At 39.6% G+C, this 21,374-nt stretch overlaps 1 protein-coding gene across 7 annotated transcripts in view; it reads right to left on the bottom strand.

Annotated features, from left to right (window-relative positions):
• Positions 1-2,189: 2,189 nt before the first annotated feature.
• Positions 2,190-21,374, bottom strand: part of ARHGAP15 (Rho GTPase activating protein 15) — a 351,974-nt gene continuing 332,789 nt past the window's right edge. For all 7 annotated transcript variants that reach the window (XM_068949292.1, XM_009677349.2, XM_068949295.1 and 4 more), the window contains one exon: positions 2,190-3,441. In XM_068949292.1, the coding sequence (XP_068805393.1) occupies positions 3,258-3,441 (184 nt within the window). In that variant the 3' untranslated portion in view covers positions 2,190-3,257. The remainder of the gene's footprint in view (positions 3,442-21,374) is intronic.

Below are 21,374 nucleotides of genomic sequence, written 5' to 3'. Positions count from 1 at the left end.
CAGATCAACAGTGCTGGTCTGTCTTTTTCTTCTTTTGCTCAGAAATTCTGTTTTGCACTTGAATTTCTTGAGTCAAAATTGACAAATTTTCTAGAAAAAAGTTTAAGTTTCATTAAATTGACTTTTCTTTTCAATGAGAAAGCTTTCAATTGGAAATGTCTTTTTAAATTCCATTACAGGTCTCCTTCTGATGTGCCATTTTACCGTAGTAATCCCTTGACTGTGACAGCTGATTTTTATGCCAGCTTTACTGTTCAGAAAATGCTCTGTATAGGGAGAACAAGCAGAAAAACAGGCTGATTTTTGGACAACTGGCTGTGCTCCATCCTCAGTCTTCGTTTCTCTGAGCCAATTGCCATTAATAGCAATACTACCTCCTTGCTTAATTTATTCATGATCTTTCCCTTTCTGGAAGAAACTAAGGCCAGCTCTTTAAAACAATTGTTTTTTGCAAGACTAAGTGTTATTCACTAAAAATTTAGCAAGATTTGAGCAAAACTTCTGCCAAGTTATAGTGAATATTCCTGTAAGTAACAACTAGAGGAGCAATGCAGGGATGACATAGGCTCACTGAAGTGTTTGTACCAGATGGACAAAGGCCAGTCAAACTTACAGATGCTTTTTGAATGTGAAAACGTACATGTCCCAACAAAGAGTGTGTAGGGCCCACGTGCTGTGAATGTGATTAATGGAGCGCAAACTACCTGAGTAGTAGGAAACAGAAACCACAGTTGCAGCTAAGACTTGCAGATATTTTTCTCTTCTTTCTCTTTCCATCTTTTGTTTGATTTTGGCCTCACCCAGCTGCTCTCTGGTATGGTCTCAGGTGGGCATGAGCCATGGAGCCGACTCTTTGAATATAACTAACAGTTAAGTCAATAAATGTTTCCAGTGGATTCACGTAGATATTAAATGGGGTAGGGAGAAGACTGAGGTCTTACAGAATATCATAAATGAGCAGTTTCAGTAAGGCATGGTTATTCCTTTCCATCGTCTGGACGAGGAAGGAGAGGCGTCTGCCGTGCACCTGTGCTTGCCCGCACCAGAAGCCGTTTCCCCGCGTAGCAGACTTCGATCTTTAACAGAGCCTCTAATGGAGAGTCACCACATTTGGGCAGAATTCATATACGCGCCTTTCAAAGCTGAAGAGAAGTCTGTGTGTCCAAAAGTTTGCTTGTTTTTTTTTTTTTTAATTCCAGCCGAACCAGTTAATCTAATAAAAGATATAGCTTCATTTCATAAGCCTTGTCTTGCTTATAAAAACAAGTAAAGAGGAATCTCCATCCTCCAAAAGAAAGCTTAAAAGAAGATAAATTAATTAATTAAGAATCCTTTCTTCTGAGTGCAACAGGATCCAAATAACAAGTGAACTTTTCATTTCCAATAATAGCAGAAATTACTTCAGTAGCATGATTGTGAGCACCCATGGGGCCGTAATGTGAATGGTCTTTATTAAGAAATAGACTGAACTTCTGACTATCTTTCTTCCAGTCATTTCCACAGACTATAAACAGCGCCTGGTTTGTTGCTATTAAAAGAGTCTAAAGACTAGGATGCTGGAAAACATTACTGTTTAAGTCCTCATGGTTTTACATTAACATGAAAAATTTTTTCTTGAAAGTAAAGTGAATTTGGGTTGTTCAGGCTGCTGCAGTTTTGTCCTGAAATGATTGTGTTGAATACTTGTGATATAGGAGAAGACAGTACATTTTTGATTTTGTGTTTTTGATTTTAATTACTGGTCACTGCTCCTCTGTTGTGCTTGCTTTTTGGCCGTGTGTAATGTCAGAAGACATCTCGGGGCCACTGGACTCGGACACTTTTCAGGTGTTCTCGGTGCTGTATCTCGGTGCCTATCTCAGTACCTGGTGAAAGAGCCTGGTTGTGGTTAATGCTCGGGCCTCACTCTTATACATTTGTCCTCATAAATGACAGCTCTGAGGAGCAAGCTTTCCTGCATAACACAGTTTTTTGGAAAATGATGCTAAGTAAAAACTGGAGCAATTCATGATCTGCTGAGGTGATATTGAAGACATATCTCTCGTGCACAGCAGACCTATGCATTAATCCTATGTTTTGGGGGTCTTTAATTGCTTTAAATATTTGCTTCTAGATCTGTGTTTCACACATCTTATTTACATGGTTTATTTTTCATTTTATGAACAAATCGATAACCAGACAGACTCTTTACCACACTGGATTAGTTTTATTTATTCTCTTTGAACTTGATTAAAAAGCTGTCAAACATAAGTCTACATTTTATCAGCAGAATACTTTTACAAAACAGGGTAGGAGATGTGTATAGCTGGAAACATACATTTCAAAATGAAACAATATTTGATATATTCTAGACAGTTACCCTTTTGTTTATCCATGACAACTGAAACTAACCATCAAATGCATAAATTGATTCAAGTCTAGCCAAGTAATCCTAAGGGCATATGAAAAGGCTTTTTTTTAAAGTTCTTTCTAGATGAATTTAATGTAGTTCACCAATAAAGCATCCTCAGGAGCACAATACAAATGCTACAGAACATGAGATAGCTGGGAAAAGCGGGCAGATGTACAGTGTGATGAAGAATCAAAATGGATGTTACATTAAAATGAGCAGTCATGCAATGTCTTCGTTTCATGTACTGCATTCAAGAAAAAATGTCAAAGTTCCAATTGTGTTTTTAATTTTTAGGCACTATTTTACAAATAGTTAGAGACTTAAAAAATTTTTAGAAGTATTAAATGCAATCTTTTTTGAACTCTTAGGATGGGAGAATTGGTTATTCATTGTGTCTTTAACTTTCAATATGTATCAAAAGAGACTAGGTAAATTATACTCAGATTAACTATAAATGATGCGAAATCTCTGTTTTAATTCGTAGCTTTTATTATATGTTCGAATCCATTTTCCACAAATCTCCTCAATTACTATTTGTCTTTCTGTGCCATTGCGTATGTTGGTAAACAGCATTTCCTATGGTCTTTGGCCATATGCTGTATGTTCAGCTTGAAAAAAATGACACTTGGAGTGCTAGCATAATGAAACTCTCAAAGGGTTAATGCAGAATACATATAGGCAAATGTTGACAATATTTTTTATTCCAATGTTTGAAAATTAAACACAAAATCATCATTAAGTTTTCACAAAATGAGGCATCTGTCACTTGAAAGAAAAAGAAATATTTCAGAAATATGTTTACAGAAATGTAAAAATATTAGACATCAAGACAGATGTGAACGTTTTCAATAACAGGCCCTGTCTGTCAGTCTTCCTCAGAGCCGAAGATCTTGCTGTACTCACTCAACATAAGTTCAACTATCTGATTTTGGTACAGCATGTGGACTGCCATGTTCCCTGTCTCCTTTTCAGGTCTAAGGAGTGTTGGTCCAAACACAATTCCTAAGCTTTGTGTTGACATAAGATTCACGGATTCCTTGGCTGCTATCCTGTTGACGAAAGGAAAGAATTGGTTAAAAAAAGAGGGATGTCAAAGGAGTCGCTGTTGCATTTGAAGTGCATTAGAGACACGTTTCACTGGTTCATCTAACAGTGATGTTTATTTGGTTGAGTTAGGAAAAAGAAAGAAAAGAGGGAGGGAAGGGACAACTTCTGCCAACACGACGAGCAATGGAAGGAAGTTCAGCTCAGCCACAGACAGCAAGATGTGTACTGGGGTGACAGCTAGAGCCCGGCTTACAGCTTTCTCCTTTTTGGGGCACAAGTGGCTACCTATTTGCTTACAGAGCCCACGCTATGTAATCCTTGTTGACCGGAAGTATTTTCTGAGCTCCCGCATCTAGACACTGGAAGCAGGGTTTGCCTTTTCTGCTAAGAGAATCAAGCATTTTCGGTGTCAACAGTTTTGAGGGCTCCCGGAGAAGCCTCCCTGCTTCTATTAGCGCGGTCTCCTTAACTGAAAGAGTTGGACAAACAAAAAAGCCCCTTAACATAAAGCTTATATGAAACACATTCCTTCTGCTAATTTAAATCCAATAAAGTTAGTATACTCTGAAATGGTTTGTGAAATTCATATAACTGAAGAATTTTGCATGCTTTATCCTGACACAAGTTTCCTTAAAAGGCACTAAGACTGTATACCTTAAATGGAATGATCTGGAAAATAATGGTAAGGATTAAAACCTTTGATATCTTTATTTTCCACAGAATTATAAGAGAAGCACTATTTTTATTAAAAGTTGATCTCGTGTCTGCATTAAGACTTACTGTTCTTGTGGAGCAGACATTAACGCCTGAGAAGTCTGATCTAAGAACAATACAGGTTTAATGGATGTAGTTTAGGTAGGCAGTTTTGCCTAAATCTCTGCAGTGGTGAGTATGAATCCATTTCTTTCTGCCCTCCAGAATATGTGAAATATCCTAGGCTGGAAAGAGTAATAAATTGAGATATATATTTTATAAATAAGTTACACAGCTCTACCAAGGAATGCAAACCAAATGTAACTTTATTATGAAAATGTTTTGATTTATGGATGTTTTCTTAACCTCTTAGTTTTAGACTGGAATATTCTAAGGGTACCGTGGAAGATAAGTTCTGTACGTGCTTTTCTACCCTCTTTCTCCCTGTTTATCAATCTCATATTCCTTTTTAAAATCCAGACACAATTTAAAAATCACCAGAGCCATCTCTGCTTTCCTATACCTGTTGCTGAAGTGGCAGCAAGCTGCGCTGTAAGTGGCAGAAACGTCACGAGGCACCTTGGGTTCAATCACTTAAAAAGAAAAAGGTTTCCTTCGTGTTAGCGGGTGGGTCACACAGCAAAGAGTATCTGCTGGTGGAATTCTGCCAATCCTGTCGTTTACCGCATTCCTTGAACAAAAATGCTCATCTTTCATGTATAAATAGGAGGCATTACTGTAGTTCTGTCTCGTGCGCGTCACCGTGGCGTCCGTTGCACAAAACACTCTCCATATGGCACTAATCAGATTGGCTTAATTATTAGTTTCTTAAAATATAGCGTCTTTATTGCAAATTGAAAAATAATTATCTTTCCTCTGTGGTAATATTAACATACCATTACTTATCTTAGGAGTTCAGAAAGTCTCAAAAGTTAGTAGTTTTGCTGCCAAATAACTGTGTGGGCTTCTGATGGGCGTCACACATCTTTAGCAGTGAAAAGCGTTTGTCACAAGGGTGGCAAGGTTGTTTTCCCAAATGCCACTTATGCAGGAGTCTCTAAGGGCTCGATGGCTCATGCTAGCGCAATAATTATTGTATTACTAACATCTCGTGTGGATCCTTGAGATTTTCTTTACGTTTAGGCAACTATACTTTCTTTGATGACCATAATAATAAACCATGAGCCAAGAGAACAGAATTACTTTTCAAGAAAGTCCGAGTAGTTAAACAACCCGTAGTAAAATATAGCTACTGGAGGGAACGAAGAATTTCTTATTTGAAAGGAAATTTTAAATAGCACTTAATCCAGTCTAGAGAAAATAATTATGACTTTCGGACCGTATACCTTTTTAAATTAAAAATATTTACCAATGAAATTCTGTAATTGATATTTTTTTCATCTGCCCACAAAAGAAAAAGGTCAAAAACAACTGTATACAATTTAAGCTATTACTGTAGCTGCTAAGTGAAATTCAGTTGTTCAAAGAGAAAATCCTTATGAAATGGGGAAGCATTCTTTTTTGGCAAGAGGAGAAAAAGCGATATACAGTTTACAACATAAAAAGTGAAAGGAAATGCCAGAGCTACTTTTTGTCAGGCCCAAATGAAAGGAGCAGTGATCCATCAGTTTAAGATTATTTTAGAAACAATCTATAATCCAGTGCTACAGATGTTGGAATCATGTCAAGAAATTGTTGAGCCTTATGCTGTGCAAGGTTTTTTCTCTCCCCCAAAAGTAAGCAGAATTGCTAACTTAGAGAGTTACTCAAGTCCATTAAGATCACAAGTCAGGAGAGATACAGAAAATACAGATGTCATTATTAATAATAATGAAATTAATGATCTATTAAAGCAGTCGAAGTGTCTGATAGGAGGGCTGTAGTGTCAATGGCAGATACATAAGCAAAAATACTTAGAATGTATGCTTTGGCCGTTACCAAGGCAACTATAAGCTGGAAAGGATGTATCTCATTGTAGGGCAACTACACAGCAAAGAGGGTCATTGTATGGTGAGTTTGGCTCTCTAGCTCCATTTAAACCTGCACTTTCAAACTCTCTAATTAAAATTATTATGAATTGTGACATTTGGAAGGCACACGGGACTATTACTTCAAACGCAGTAGATATTAGGAAATGGTCTTCACCCATTTCTACTCCATATGAACTACTGAGGAGAAGAAAGCATTTCAGTGGTGACACTGATCCTCACCCTTTTAAAGTTCCTACCACACATAAAATATTAGGGAGATAAGTCAGTGTATTTAGAGAGGAAAACCCCTTTTGAAAGGCAACTGTCTGGTAAGCTGTAGAGCGTCTGAGGGTAGTGCTGTCCTCTGCTAGCTGAAATGAGAACCGTTCGATCTCATTTTGTTAGCCTTCTCCAGCTCACGGGGATTTAAGCTTGCTCAATGTTAGGGGGTTTTCTGCCTTTAGCAGAACCATTTTCAGTCATGACTAGTGGCCTTTTACTGTTTTAAATTACATTAAAAGGCAACTTTTCAAGAAGCTGATCCTACCACTCTTCCATGAACTCGTAATACAGCCTATGACTACATGGCAATACACTACAAAAAGAGAGGATGAGAATAGTAGGAATGGGTGATCTGGGAAACTATTGTGGGCAGGTCACCGGTGCAGGAAACACAGTCCTCTGAAAGCTGCAGATGGCAAAAGGACAGAGGCAGGCTTTCATCTAATCCGGATCTTGCCCACCTACAGCATTATGCACGATATTTTATTTAACTAGGTTATGGAAACCAAGACCCAAACAGAGGCCAAGAAAGGCTAAAGATGTATGGGAATAAAGAAAACTCCCAGGAAAGGGGGAGAAAAAGAACAATTTTATATTTGTGACACCTATCCTCTTGGTTTAACAACTAACCTTACAGAACTGAGGAACAGCTCCTCTCCAAGCAGATTGTTCCACGACTATCCATTTCAGTGGGTTTTTGTACCTTTCCTGAAAAGTGGTAGCAATCACTGTGGCAGACAGAGTCGTTCATCCAGATGGACAACTGGGCTGATTTGATATGTAAATTCCTATGACCTAGCTTAATGGGTCAAAGTCTGCACATTCCATTGATTCGCTTTACCAATAATTATCCTCAAATTAGCTAATATCTGTTTCCTATACATAGACAGGCACATGCAAATGTGATGTTTTAGCTTAAGAGCGGTGCCCTGGGAATGGTTCAGCTGCCTTCTCTGCTGAGTTTACTCACCTTAAATACATCACCGTTAACAGACCTTCTTGACTGCACAGTTATGGGCCGGTTTTTATGTTGCTGGTTTTCTGACTTTTGATATTACCGAGCTTCCAATCATTTTGAACATGTAAATTTTAACTGTTAGGATGAAAAATGTCTAGCTCAAAATTTTACGCTCCTCTCCTTCCCAAAAGCTGGTTTACAGGAGTTAAAAAAAATAATAGGTGTTAGGTACTTTGCTTTTCTGACAAGACATTTGGGGAGAAATCATCCAAGCTTGAAATAAAATCTTTATTGAAAGCAATTCTACATTCATGCCAGTCAGCTCCATTGTATGATCAGAGCAGATGTCCCAGGGGAAAACCCTGCGCAGTCGACAGGGTTGATTACTTGGACCTCCTGTCAGTTCTTAACTCATTGACAATGGCTGAGACGTTCACTACAACTTTGTTTTCTTTATTTGGAAGTAAAGTTAATATACTTACCTTAACTGTGCCAAATGTACCGGAAAATAACCTGATAATAAAACGTACCATCCTACAAAGTGATAATGTCGGTGTGTAGAAGCACATTTTAGCAGGGCTTTCGCAGGCTAGTTTTTCAGTGTTAGGAAGGAAGCCGAAGTGCAAAATGATGCACAGATAAACTATCAGGTTTCTTCTAAATAGATCTCCTTTTCATTTGAGGCCTGCTATATGCTTTTCTGAGATGCAGCATATTATGGAAACACCATTTTCTAATGCAAACTTACTCCAGTTCAGGCTGTTTTTCATGAAGAGTTAAGTGGCTTTTGATGCTAAAATGATAACTGAACTACAAAGTTTGGCCTTGAGAATCATCTTAAAACACAGGCAATAATAAGTGTCCTGAACAGGCAGAGATACCTATATTTTGGGGGAACTCTATTCTGATTCCCACTTAGGACGGGTAGCAAAACACAGCTTGTGAGAAGACACAGCACAAGGCCTGGACACTGCTTAACTCCGTCCTGAGAGCCCCACCAAACCCATCAGCGGTAACTGAGCCCCTGATACTGTAAGGTCTACTTATATAAACTGTTCAATCCATTGCACTGCAATACAGATTAATTCAAAATTTAGGAATAAATTGTTAGTAATAAATTGAGATTCTTGATATTTTATGAATACAAACTAAGCTCATTATTATTTATGCACTCACTGTATGGATGATTTGCTTAGCTGCATTACAGTGGTACTCACCGGCTGATGAAGCTAACCAACTGCAAATATTATCAGTTAAGTCCCTAGCTTGTTGGTGGTGAAATCTGTATAGCGTGTTCTGCACGGGAGGCTTTGCACATATGTAGCTGGGACCAGCGGTTTATGCTTACAGTGGTGGTCCAAAATACTATGACTTTCGCCCTTTTCAAAAAGTGCCATACAGTTTGTTCTGCAATGAATATGATACAATAATTCAAAGATCGCAGGAACTATCTAAAACTGATTAATACAGTTTTAAGCTACTTTCTTTAAATATTAAGACACTTTACATTCCGATTTAAATTCCAAAAGTTGAACTCAAAACAATAGCTGTCTAAGACTGGTAACAGAGAAATCAGGTCATGGTTTATGATACGTTAAGAGAGGGGTCAGAAATAGTTCAGACATACTTAAGAGCCTGCTTTAGCTGAAAATAGCCTCCATGGCTCCTGGCCTGCAGAAACTCCATAGGCTTCCTGTACTCTGCAGCTGTGGACTCTTATTACAATTCTTTGGGAAAAATCCCTTCTCTTCATTTGCTCTGGGACACAAGAAAGAGCATTTGATGCTGTCTTCTTCTACAGACGAGCCTTTAAAGCCGACCGTTGGACGGCTATATATAGTAACTGGACAGCTGACAAGGACACAATGGAGAATGGACTTCCTCAGGGAATCCCCTTGCATATCTTGCAGCAGAAGTTCTTCCTTGGATGAAATGCTTTGGAGTCTAGCCTGAAATGAAAATTACTAAACTAGTCTGAAGATCAGTTCATAGTTGGCTGAAAAGACTATGGAAAGCTGAAGAAAGGCATTTGTTCTGGCTTGCCCTGGTTTAACAGGGGAGCACTCAGAATAAAATCTTTTCACCACTATATGAACTTTGCCACCTGTATGACTTCCTTTCTAAAGAACTTACATGCTTGTACCCTTATGTACACCTCACAGAGTACCTGTCTTGCAGAGATAGTAGTCATTTTGCAGGTGATTGAGGCCGAGATTTGAAAACATATTTAGATGTCTGAAGGGGCTCAGGCAGAATATAGGGGACTAGTTCAAGAATGTGCTTTTGAAGAGTCCTGCTTATTCTCCTGCACAACTGGAGCTGTACTATGGCCTCCACCCCACTTACTGCCATCTCAAGGGAGCAGGATAGTTTGGTACCTGTGCCAAAGGGGATCTAAAAACCGCACATCCTTCCCACCTCCATTTGTGTAGCCCCTTCGGGTGACCTCAAGAAGTAGGAAGCCCAGGTCAAACACATTCTCCAGTTGTGTGTTAATTAATAGTTATATCTTGCCAAGTAAAAAACAGTTCTGGGAACAGAAAGCAGATCTTACATTGCCATTCTAAATACAGATGCACTAAATACAAATTAGGAGTTCATGCTAGAAAGCTCCCCAGCTGTTCTCATTGCACAGCATCCACAGAAGGTCCAAGAGTCCCTCTACTCCACCTAGCCCAATGTTTAAGAGTAGGAGGAACAGGACAGTCCTCTCCTCAGAGTTAGGAGTTGTGGGTTTGAGTCTTCTCAGGAGAAGGACATAAAATCCTGATGTCCTGCTCCTCCGAGCAGTGTTACAACCACCAGGCCAGTGTTTCTTTAAGTTTTGGACGTAACAAAGGCATGGTCACTAAACTTCACCAGGCCCATTTGAGTGATACGTCCTGACATGGGTGATCACACAAGAAGTCCCTAGTAACTGCATGTGGCAACTAAATATGCATTTGCAAACTGCTGCAGAGGACCAATGTATAAATGGCAGATTTTTTAAAAGCAAACGGCCAGTTTACTTTGAAATTTCACCATCTCAAGGGTTTAGGGCTGCTCTGTATGCTGAAGTTCATTCCCTGCTGAGGTCCCCAATTCAAATGTGTTGAGCCTGCTCCAGGAGACAAGCTTGCAGGAGTTTAGTGGTGCTTATATCATAAAACTAAATTCCTCTGTGCATCCTCTCACAGGTCTAAGGAGAAATAGGGGGTCTGAATATTGTTTGCATCACAGCCTCTTGATCATTCCTCTTTCTGGCTGTTTCCTGTAGTGTTAGAGGAGCTCCCATTCTGTAACTATGAGAGGCGGTTAGGAAGGAAATGATGATCAGACATTATACTTTTCATGATAAAGAGAATTTAAATGAGGGTGAGCAGCTGCGTCCTAGCAGGGTAAGTGAAGGGCTAAAATTACATTTTAGATGTTACCACAGCTCCGATCAAGGACAGCCACAACCCCTGTGTGGCAGAGGTGATGAGTTCCTGTCTCAGTGTGGTTTTGTGCCAAAGGCAGAGCACCCTCCAGCATCCCACCGTCACGTGGTGAGCATGGACAGGGGCTCATCCCTTCTCTGCAGCCCTGGCCATGCTGCTCTGGCCCCACGGCTTGCCATGGGGAGAGGTTCGGTTCCCAGGAGCGCTCTGTCCTGCTGCCCGTGCCAGCGCTTGTTGTGTCGAAGAAGCGGGAGACAAGGCTGGTGGGTAGGCAGGAGGGGGAATCCTTCAAGCTCTGCTCTTCCTTGGTAATTTTTCACAAGTAAAATCTGTTCACAAAATCCTCCTAATTACCACGGATGCTCCAGGTCTCTCCCATTTGCAAAGCTGACCCGATTTTACCCTGGGCAGGACTGTTGCCCTATGGGCGAGATGTGACCGATTTGCTTCCTCAAGGCGGCTGAATGAACGACCCATTTGTCTTTGGCTCTGGCTTGGGTGACCTACAAAGTCCAGGCCTCTTGTTTCCCATTTACTGACGACCAGCACATCATGTTCTAAATTTGGCTCAGTTCTTAATTTTTTGCGACTGAGCACAAACTGGTTCTGATTAATGTTCATGAGACCGAAGGGAGGAGGAGATACATGTAATCCATGTTATCACTATGGACATTTCTCCCCAAGTCTGAAGTCTGTCTGTTTGGGGACCGGCGTTTCTCAGGAGTCAGCTGAAGGCCATGAACTTCCAGAAAGAGCGTCACAGACTTCTGGCTACAGCTCCAAGCACAAGGCATTCATTTTTGCCTTCTCTAATGGCTTCATAGCAGTATATATATCTATCTCAAAAAACAGTGAATCCCTCTCAGAAGCCACGCTACCATGGCAAGCACAATTCTTTCCTTAGGGAGAGGACGAGAGAGAACAAAACCACCCGTGACAGATGTTAGACAGATGCTAATGCACTTCTGAGGGGTGTTGGGAGAGTACAGTGATAAAGGCAGTGTGATAGTATATAGCATAATGTATGTTCAGACTGAGATATAATACATAGACCGCTTTACTGTATTTTTGGCGAGTGGTGCAACTTCTGCTGTGATTTTTTAAAATTCTATTTCTGATTTTTTTTCTGCAGAACAACTAGCTTATTGTAAAGCTCAACCTGTCAGAGGTCCTGGATCTATATGCTTTTGTGGCCTGCGTGTCTCAGAAGGCAACAGATAGTTTTATGTGACTAAAGCTTTAACTTTTTAAATTGCTTTAATTTTTTAACTCAAGAATGCCTTAAGCTACATTTCCTTGTAACATTAAAAATAAAAAGCAGTTAGTAACAATCTCTCTTAAATCAAGGATTATAAATATAGAACCTTTATCATCAGCACAGCACATCCAAAAATGTCTTTGTAAAATAAATCAAATTATATGAGTTAATTGATTCCAGGCAACATCAGCAACTGCAGGTGGAAACTGAATAACAGGATGTTTATTAATGAAGGACTATTAATCAAAATTGACAATATCAATTCCTGTTTCTTTTATTTGAATTCTACCTGCAATATCCATGGACATATTTGCTGAATTTTTAAATACAAATTTAAAAGTAAAGGAAATAATATTAGCACTTGGGATTTTAGCTTTAGATGTAGGGCTATTTGTTTAAACAGTGAAAGGATATCCTAAATCCAATTTGACAGGCAATGCCAAAGATGCCAGTGGTAATTAATTAGCACTTAATTTAGACCACAGAACAACAGGATATGGAATTGGTGCTCAGTGCCATTTCCCCTTAGGCTTCATCTCATGAGGGTCAGGAGTATGGCTGTTGCATTGAAGGTCAGTAAATAAATTGGGGGAACACTTTGACACTGGACTTTTCATGATAGATATCCTTCACCCTTATTACTGCCTCTGGCTATTGCTGATGAGAAAAGGACTGCAATTGTTTCATGAAGAATGCTGTGTACAAGCGCGGTTCGAGCAAGGTAGAGTCTGAACTCACACGCCTTACAGTGCTCGGGCTCGATGTTCCCTGTGGAGAGAGAGCTGTGACAACTTTAAAACTGGGCTGGAAATAAACTTTTAACTGTAGCTTAGAAAGCCTGAGGAACTCTGACAGGCGAGAAAATTCACTTAAAAGCAGTACTTAAGTTTGCTAGATTTGCGAGCTTAGCTTCAGATTAAGCATAATTAAAATCAATGGAAGATTTTAAAGCGAGGTTAGAAATTAGGTCAGCAAGGGAAAAATGCGTTTCCTCATTATCCTGTTGTCTTTGTCTTAATAATATTTGGTATTCCTCCATGAAGGCTCCTAATAAAGGTGGATTAATGTTATTAACTGCATTTTTCTGATGGGTTTGACATGCATAGTAATGGTCAGACAAAAACGACATGGCTAAAACTAGAGCCACCAGTTCTGATGATCACTCATCCCTTTTTCTAATTTAGTGAAAGACGCCACCCTTCCGCAACACACCCAAAGCGAGGGTATGTGGAAAGTGTACAGGCAGGCCTATGGCACCCGGTTCACAGAGGCACAGAAGTTGAATGCTTCGGTTCAGCTTTACTGGTGAGAGAAATAGAAAGATGATGAGACTCAGGAAAACAACATAATCCTTCTCCCAGCAAGCTTACTGCCTCTACCAACTTGTATTATGGTCTTTCTTCTAGTAATCGCTACCCTTCTCCCAAAAGTGGGGATTCCCGGGTGGGAGATGGCTAAGGTGGGCCATGCAGCCCAGCTCAAGGTCTCTGGCTCTTCGCTGCTTCCAGAGGAAAGCTCTGCTCCTCTGCCAGTCAAGGGCAGAGGGTGCCAGCACTGACATTGATACTGAGAGGTGTCACGGCTTTCTGAAATTGCTGCCTATAAACAACACCCTGCTCTGCTTAAGGTGGTCCAGACGCCCCTGCCCAGGACAATGGACAAGGTGACCTTCAGCAGTCACAGCAGTGAAACTCTTTCACAAGGCCTGAACTGTTATTGCAAATACTAGATGTACTCCACTAGTCTGGTTTTATACTGAAAAGGGCTGTCTGCATTGCCATATCAAGAAAACATTGGATTAGACACCAGTCCAGAAAACGTATTTTGGACACGCCCTCCACCCCCTCAGTTAATATTTATTTTAACTGTGCTTTCAATCCATCACACCTTTTGCAGCATCTCTTTTGACAGTGAGTGAAATTCTGATTAATGTCAAAGTCACCGACAAAACCCCCATTGACTGGGAGCCAGACCTGAGTCAGAATTTCACCTTGTATAAGCTTAATTTTTCTCAATTTGGATGAATTCTACTTTTACTAAGTGGAATTATTGCTTTTCGACTATGTTCAACCTATAAGCTCTTGCAGCCTTCAATTATAGCTCTGTTGTGCTACAGTAAGTAGCTGACGGCAAATAACTCAGCGCTGGATATGACAGATTTGCTTTCCACCTTAATGCTCAAAAGTGGCAATTGTTTGGAATTTTCATACTGGGATGTTGAGCTCCAGATAATCTGTTTGGAAATGTATCTGTTTCGGTGAGTCTAGAGCCTTTCATTAAAAACCTGGTTGTATTTTGCTAATAACCTGTTGTTTTTGTGCAATATCCTGAATAAATTATTCTATTTTGTGAGACAACCGGTGTTTTTTCGTGTTGAAATCAGAGAATGTGACAAAGCATTCCATGAAAGTCAAAGAACAAACTCTTGACAATGTTTTCCTTTTCTGTGAGGTCCTAAATAGGCAATTACTTCATAAATTGTTCTGTTTAAAGTCCTTTTAAGTCCTAAAAAACCTCTGAATATTGACCTATTGATCTTCGCCAATGTAAAATCTACATTTTTTTATTTTAATTCTATTATCATTAGCTTGTTGACTAAAATTAAAGTCTTTGTGCATTGGTGTGGCCAATAGAGACAGTTTTGTATGGGATATGACCTCCGCCAGGATTCCTACTCTTTCAGGTTTACTTCTGAGCTCTCCACAAGCTAGTAGTGCAATATATATGCATTGCATTTGTATCAGATCTGAAAGATGCTTTAACATGCCTCCCAGCATCACAATTGTTTCAGTACTGATATTGAACGTGAGTAGGATGAATGTATCTCTTAAATGCACTAGTGAGTATGTGCCATGAGTCTTTGATTTCTTTAAACTTATTTACATTTTACTTGCCCTTGAGCGATGAATTTACTATGTCAGCATTGTCTTTCCTACTTACACTTTGTCTGTCTTGTCCACTCACCTTAGCTTGATGTTTATTTTTTATGCACGTGTATAGTCCATTGCACTAAATGCACGAACTGCCTGGAGTGGATGATTTTCCATATATTGTGTCTTTCTAAGATGCACCCTTTGTAGTACTGCAAGGATTCACTACAAATGGCTTTGGCTTTTCTCATTAGTTCCTTTTTAAGTCAAATGCCCATTCACATGTGCCATAGTTTCAGATGACTTTGGACTAATGGCCTCAGACACTTTGCCAGTCTTTAGTTCTCTATACAGGCAGGCTTGCCTCACTCAGTAGTTGTGCATAAAAAGACTCAACGCACCCAGCTGAGTTGCAGAAAAGCAGTTCTCAGGGCAGTTCTCAGAGCAATACTCAGGGCACCCATGCCAAAAAGGTCTGTCCCCACATTGCCTTGCTTGTTGGTGTTATGCTAAAGTATGATGCTCTTGGAGACAAAGTTGAAATACTCTGCATATGTCACTTTACTATCTTGAGCTCTAGAGGACCACTGACACTACACTACCTGGCCCTCAGATGCGATGAATTTCAGGATATCATTTTGTAGACGCTGATCTTCCCCTACAGCAGAAAATGAGAATGGTTACAAAGGGATATACAAGCTGAGAGAGTGCCTCCTTAGGAAGCAAATGGTGTGGCTGCAGGACACAAAGTTGTAGAAACATAATTTAACACAAGGTGTTGCAAGATATAATGTGTTATCATGTAACCCAGAAAGCTTAGGCAGTTCCTTGCTGTAGTAGTCAGACAAGATTCAAATTAAACGGTTACATTCAGCATGACAGTAGTCCTAGGAAGTGGTCTTAAGTTGCCTATCCTGCCATGACCCTACTGAAAACTCCCTCTGGAACTGAAAATTTAATAAGGACAATGGATGTTCATAGTAATCTTGACCTACTAGAAAGTGCTGTAGGGCTGTGCACAGGAGTGTCTAAGATTGCTGGAAGTGTTTGGTGAAAGACTGGACTTGTCAGTGTTGATGGCAATGACCTGGAGAGCTGGAACAGTTTCAAGACAGATGAAGTGATATGCTGAGGTCCTTAGGTGACGCTGAGTCTAGTGCTGACACAGGGAACACATTTGGTGTAAAAGGTTTGCACTTTGTCCACTAAGGTGCTAGGAGAGTTATAAGAGAGGGATTGCTGAGATCTATCAAAATGAAAGAACTTGGTCTTTTATGACTTTCCTTTTCTTGGCTCATCTCCATGGCAAAGGGTAACAATATTCAGGATGGATGCTGACAACCTGGGATCATTGTACTCAGAAATCTCTGCGATACAGCCAAGAGGCTAGGAAGTCTTGGTATATCCCAGCTGTAGCAGGGGAATTTAATGACATTTCACTGCTTCAGAGAAGTGAATCAATCATTTTGTGGGGAGTCTAACATCATTTTGGGATATGAGGTCAGGCTATTAGGCTTCCTGAAAAGGATGTTTTTGGCCTTCTCTTTTAATCTTGAGAGAACATGTATCTGGAACATCCCTTTCACCAAGGCAATAGACACTTGATATCATATCAGTTGACAGATTATGCTCCTTATAGACCAGAACACAATTTTTGGAAAGGCTGTTGAAGTTAACCTGTAGCCTAAATAACCAGTTTTTTAGCTGGTGATGACTGGAACAGAAATCTAAAAGCTATGCTCAATTCTGTTTTGATGAAGATAATTTAAGGCAATTAAAATAGTGTTAGTTATTTTCTATTATGCACTTATAGGAGTATTATAGGCATATATCCTATGCGAATACTGCAGAAGTTAAAAAAAAAATCCTGATCTTGAGTAATAAAGAATATGTAGAGAATACGGCTGCTGGGAGCTGCTCCCAATAGCCGAGAGAAGTGACCGCACGGAGATGCCACGAGCGTTTCCTGGGGCAGAGCAGGCAGGGATAGCAGCAATGCCGTCTAGTGGCAGGGCTGAGGCCGCTTCAAAAACCCGGTGAAGCTGAAAATTGGTTGCATCTTGCAGCCCAGGAGGAGAGGCAAGTATCATCCGCTTGGCTAGAGTTAGCCGTTCCACAGATTTATGATTTTACATCGCGCCATAATGCGTAATGTATGAAAAGATAAATATTTTCCATCCAGCAACATCTTGCTGTATTTTCGTCTAACTCTATAATTTTAATTATAAAGTGAACATAACCTGTATCAAATTATGATTTTGTTAACATATTGAATGAGGACAAGAAAAATAAATACCAGATTTTATACTGTACAGGCACATGAAGGTATAGCAAAAAAATCTGGTTTCCTTGACCACATTGTCATAATATGCATATATAACTGCTTATTGGATCCAGGCTGTGTAGACAACAGAAAGAACACTGGCTCCATACCATCACAATGCATGCCCACAACAAAGGAGAGGAAAGAACAGGCTCTTTCAATGTGCCTTGCTAAGTATTACCAACAGAAGGGCTAAAACCATTACCTCTCTCTGAAGTGTATCTATATATCCATGCATAAGTTATTAAGTGGGCTCCCTGAGCACAGTTGCTGAAAATATTAATATATTCAAATTATATTCTGGCTACTGCAAAAACAGTAGATCAGACAAATGTATTAAAATCTCTTCAGACAAAAGGAGTCATGTTATTTATAAAGTTCCTCCCCCCACCCTTACTGGAACACAAGCCTTCATTGTATATAATATATGAGAATGAAAGATGATCCTTAGAAGTCGAAATGTGGCTTAAAGTTTGAATGTAATCATAAAACAGCAACTATAATGCTTGCCATAAACAAATTGTCACTGGTGTTACGTGACTTTGACTATTCACAAAGCACAAAAGAAGGGAAGAATAAAAGGTGGCTGCCAAACACCATGGGCCAAATCCTAAGGTTGTGCCAGATTACACTAGCATCCTGGGAATTGCAAATGCAGCGTGGAATTCGGATTCACACTTCCTGACACTCAGGCTGCTTCTATTACTTAAATTAGAGCAAGATAAAGGCTATTTCTTGAGTTTGTCAGTTTATACTGCTAGGCAGCAAAATAGCAACCAGTGGTTTCTGCAAGCTCCTCTGCTCGCCCTCTCCAGTGGACGAGAAAGTGCAATAGAAGTTCCCTTGTTGCTGCAGGACCCACTTTTGTCCTGCATCCTTCTCAGATACAAATATACACACCTAGATACATCAGCAATGCAGCAAGGAAGGGAAGCACAAAATCTCAAATCTGGCCCGCTCTCTTAAATTTTTCACAGTATTCCAGAGTGTCTGGTACAGCCTTACCAAGCTGACACTCGGTTCTTCACGCAGACCCTTTGGAAAACACTGCGTGGCAGGTTAACAGCAGAAGAACATCCAAATCAAGGCAGAAGGCCCTGTCTGTGAACAACAACGAATCATGTATAGGTGTTTTTCTTTAATCCAAACTTCAGGAGTAAGGTATATGTGATAATATACATACTCTCCAGATTTAAATTGCTGCTAGCGGTTGCGTTAAGGCCCCTTTTCAGGGACAACAAGCAAACCAGGTGGTTGCCTACCTCTTTTTTTTCCTCCTCATTTTAAAAGTAAAATGACATTTTTTTCACAGCCTGAAATAATTGTTTGAGCAGAGATACTGGTTTAACTCATTATGAATTATTAGTGGAAAAGTGGGTCTCAGAAGTATGTTACATCTGAAATATTTTTCGTCACTTGAACATGTGCCGTCCAGAACCGGCCCTGTTCTACCAGTTGCTGGGAACAAACACTTCACATTCACAGATGCTCCTAATTTGGTGTGGTTTGGAGTGTAATTTAGATCAAACGTATCCATGTAAATGAGTCAGAGTTTCTTAATTAGGTGCCTCTAAAGAAAAAACTTGGACCACATCAGTAGGTGTGGGTGTGGTGCCCACAGTACTGGAATCTTTCCTATAGAAGAAGCTTACTTTTGTTCAGGCATACTGTAGGTTTTTCTTTCCTTTCTTTCTTCTTTTTTTCCTTTCTTTTTTTTTTTTTGTTTCTAAAAGCACAATAATAAATCTGCAGATGGCATAGACATAAAGACGCTACTTCAGAGGAGCTGTCTAAAACACTGTCTCTTTGGCAAATGCCTTAAAGTAGGTCATTCTGCTGTGATTTAGGTTTATATTTCATTGCCAGCTTTTTGTTCCCATTACAAGTAGGGTGCATTCCAGTCCACAGATTTGCTCTTCATTTTTTCAGATTGGTTTTTATTTACAAGAATTTGTAGCTCTTCATAAGAAAATGGCCAATATCCTGTCAGAAGTACTAATCATGCACTTGACCACAAAGAGAGATGTATGAAGGTGACAACCTGGAAATGTTGGAATGTGAAATACCATTCTCTGAAAGCAACAAAATGTATTGATTCTCTTAGCATAGTGATTGAAATGATTGTTGCATCTTTTGTGATGTGTGAAAAAATGATTTGATCTAGTGTCATTTCAGAAGTCTCACAAAGCAGGGTCATCCATTGCCCTAGTTGGTCAGGTATTTGCTTTTGATTTTAAATATTTATCCCTGAAAAGCAAGTATTTTATGGCTTATTAAAAAAAAAAGTCAAATCATCAGGGTCTGTTTTCCCATCAAAGTGCCGGGGGATTTACATGTCAAACTCCCCCTAGCCTTAATGAATTACCTGCATAAATTCCCTTTCAATCGATAGTAGAATAGATCCTATTGTGTTATATTAATTATTTTGCACAGAACACTGACATTTTGGCATTAAAGCTTTTTTTTTTTTTAAAGTTTCAATGAATATCTTAAGAAACTTCAATCTTTTTATTCATTTTATAGCCTTACTGTGAGAAAAATCGCATATCTTTAGTCAGAAAAATGAAAAGCATTTCAATTTACCTCTTGATGACCTGGTTCTGGACATTAATGCATTAGGATTCAATCTCCCAAAATATTAAAAACAAAAACAAAAAAAAACCTTTTGTAATGAGTTGAGCATTCTTAAATTTCCACCAGCAAAAAAACATTTGAGTTGAAAAGAGCACTAACCCAGAGCAAAATGAAGAGGTTGCAAAATCACATAAATTAACTCCGCCAGTAATATTTTTCTAAAACTTGTGCGAGTGCAAACCAGAAGCAGGGCTCTCACATGGTCTCTATTAGCAGAAGAGCCCTTAGCAGTAAGTAGACTTCCCCAAGATGTGCTGCCCATATGCACATCCACACAGCGAGCGTGCACATGGACAACAAGCGTTCAAAGACCTGGTCGGACTCGGGGGGGAGTCGGGAGTAAGTGCAGAGTGGAAGTGAGAACTGTTCACTGTAATCTTGGGCAAGCGCCTTGCCCTCACTTTCTCCATCCACACAACTGGCATAATAAAACTTACTGACCTGAAAAGGAAGTTATGAGATTTAATTAACGGCTGAAAAGCTTTTGGAGATCGTTTGATATTGAGTAATATGGAAGGAACAATAGCAGTGCTTCGAAACAGGGACCCTATCTGCCCGTATTTGTGTACTGCACCTAGCACAATGGTCCTGTACAGCCACATAAATATTTAAATTAAAGCTATGTTAATTACTTTTATCGTTCTGTTATTTGCTGATACACCACTGCAATACATTTTGAAGCTCGGGAGCATTGAAATTATTTGCCTGATTGTTATGAAAATCGGAGTTTGTATTTTTAAATACAGTGTGAAAATGGAAAGTATGTCTAAGTGCAGGTGAAAACGTGGCTTGAATACGTCAGCTTTGTTCACTTTAGAACTGCTGAGTAGTAAGGTCTCGCAGGAGGCACAGGTGAGCTTTGAAAACTGTTATTCCACAATAAGAGGGACTAGGTATAACTGCCAAAAACCTCTATATGCATAAAGGTATTCTTGGAAGACTGGATTTTATTTTTGACTTTAATTCAATAACTATTAATATTCCTGTCTTGTGTACACTTGTGCTCTGAGAGTATCCACGCCTTCGTGGGGGGGAGAATTGAGTAGACCAAAGTCTACTTCAGTAGAGAGAAATAGATGTAACTCCTTTTTTTCCTTCCAAAACGTGCCAGAGGAAGCTCTGCTGAATGGGACAAGCATTGGCATCAGTCCAGCTTCTCTCCAAAACTTTTATATAGTTGAAATAGTGTAAAGCATGCATGCAAGAGCATGTCTTGATATATATTTGCCCTTCTCTTCATGTACATTTTGAAATGTTCGTCACAGAGACTGGGGAACACTTCCAGCAGCTGCTCTCTAAGTTTGTAGGAATGAGACTAAAATTTTCTCCCTGTCACAGCCATGTAGCTTAGGAATGAGAAAAGTTCATGAGAGTCTAAGAAAGGCCTTGATTCAGGAAATCATTTGAGCATATATTCTCTATTTCTACTGCCTTCAGTTAAGGACTTATGGGCTTATACACATTCCTGAATCTGGACAATTTTTCTGAATAAAACTTAACACATTTTGATCTCCCATGGGTTCTCTGA

Source organism: Struthio camelus, chromosome 6, assembly GCF_040807025.1.
Source record: "Struthio camelus isolate bStrCam1 chromosome 6, bStrCam1.hap1, whole genome shotgun sequence".
Classification (NCBI taxonomy): Eukaryota; Metazoa; Chordata; class Aves; order Struthioniformes; family Struthionidae; genus Struthio; species Struthio camelus.
Note: the sequence above shows the minus strand (reverse complement) of the source record. Positions and strands in the feature narration are given on the sequence as shown.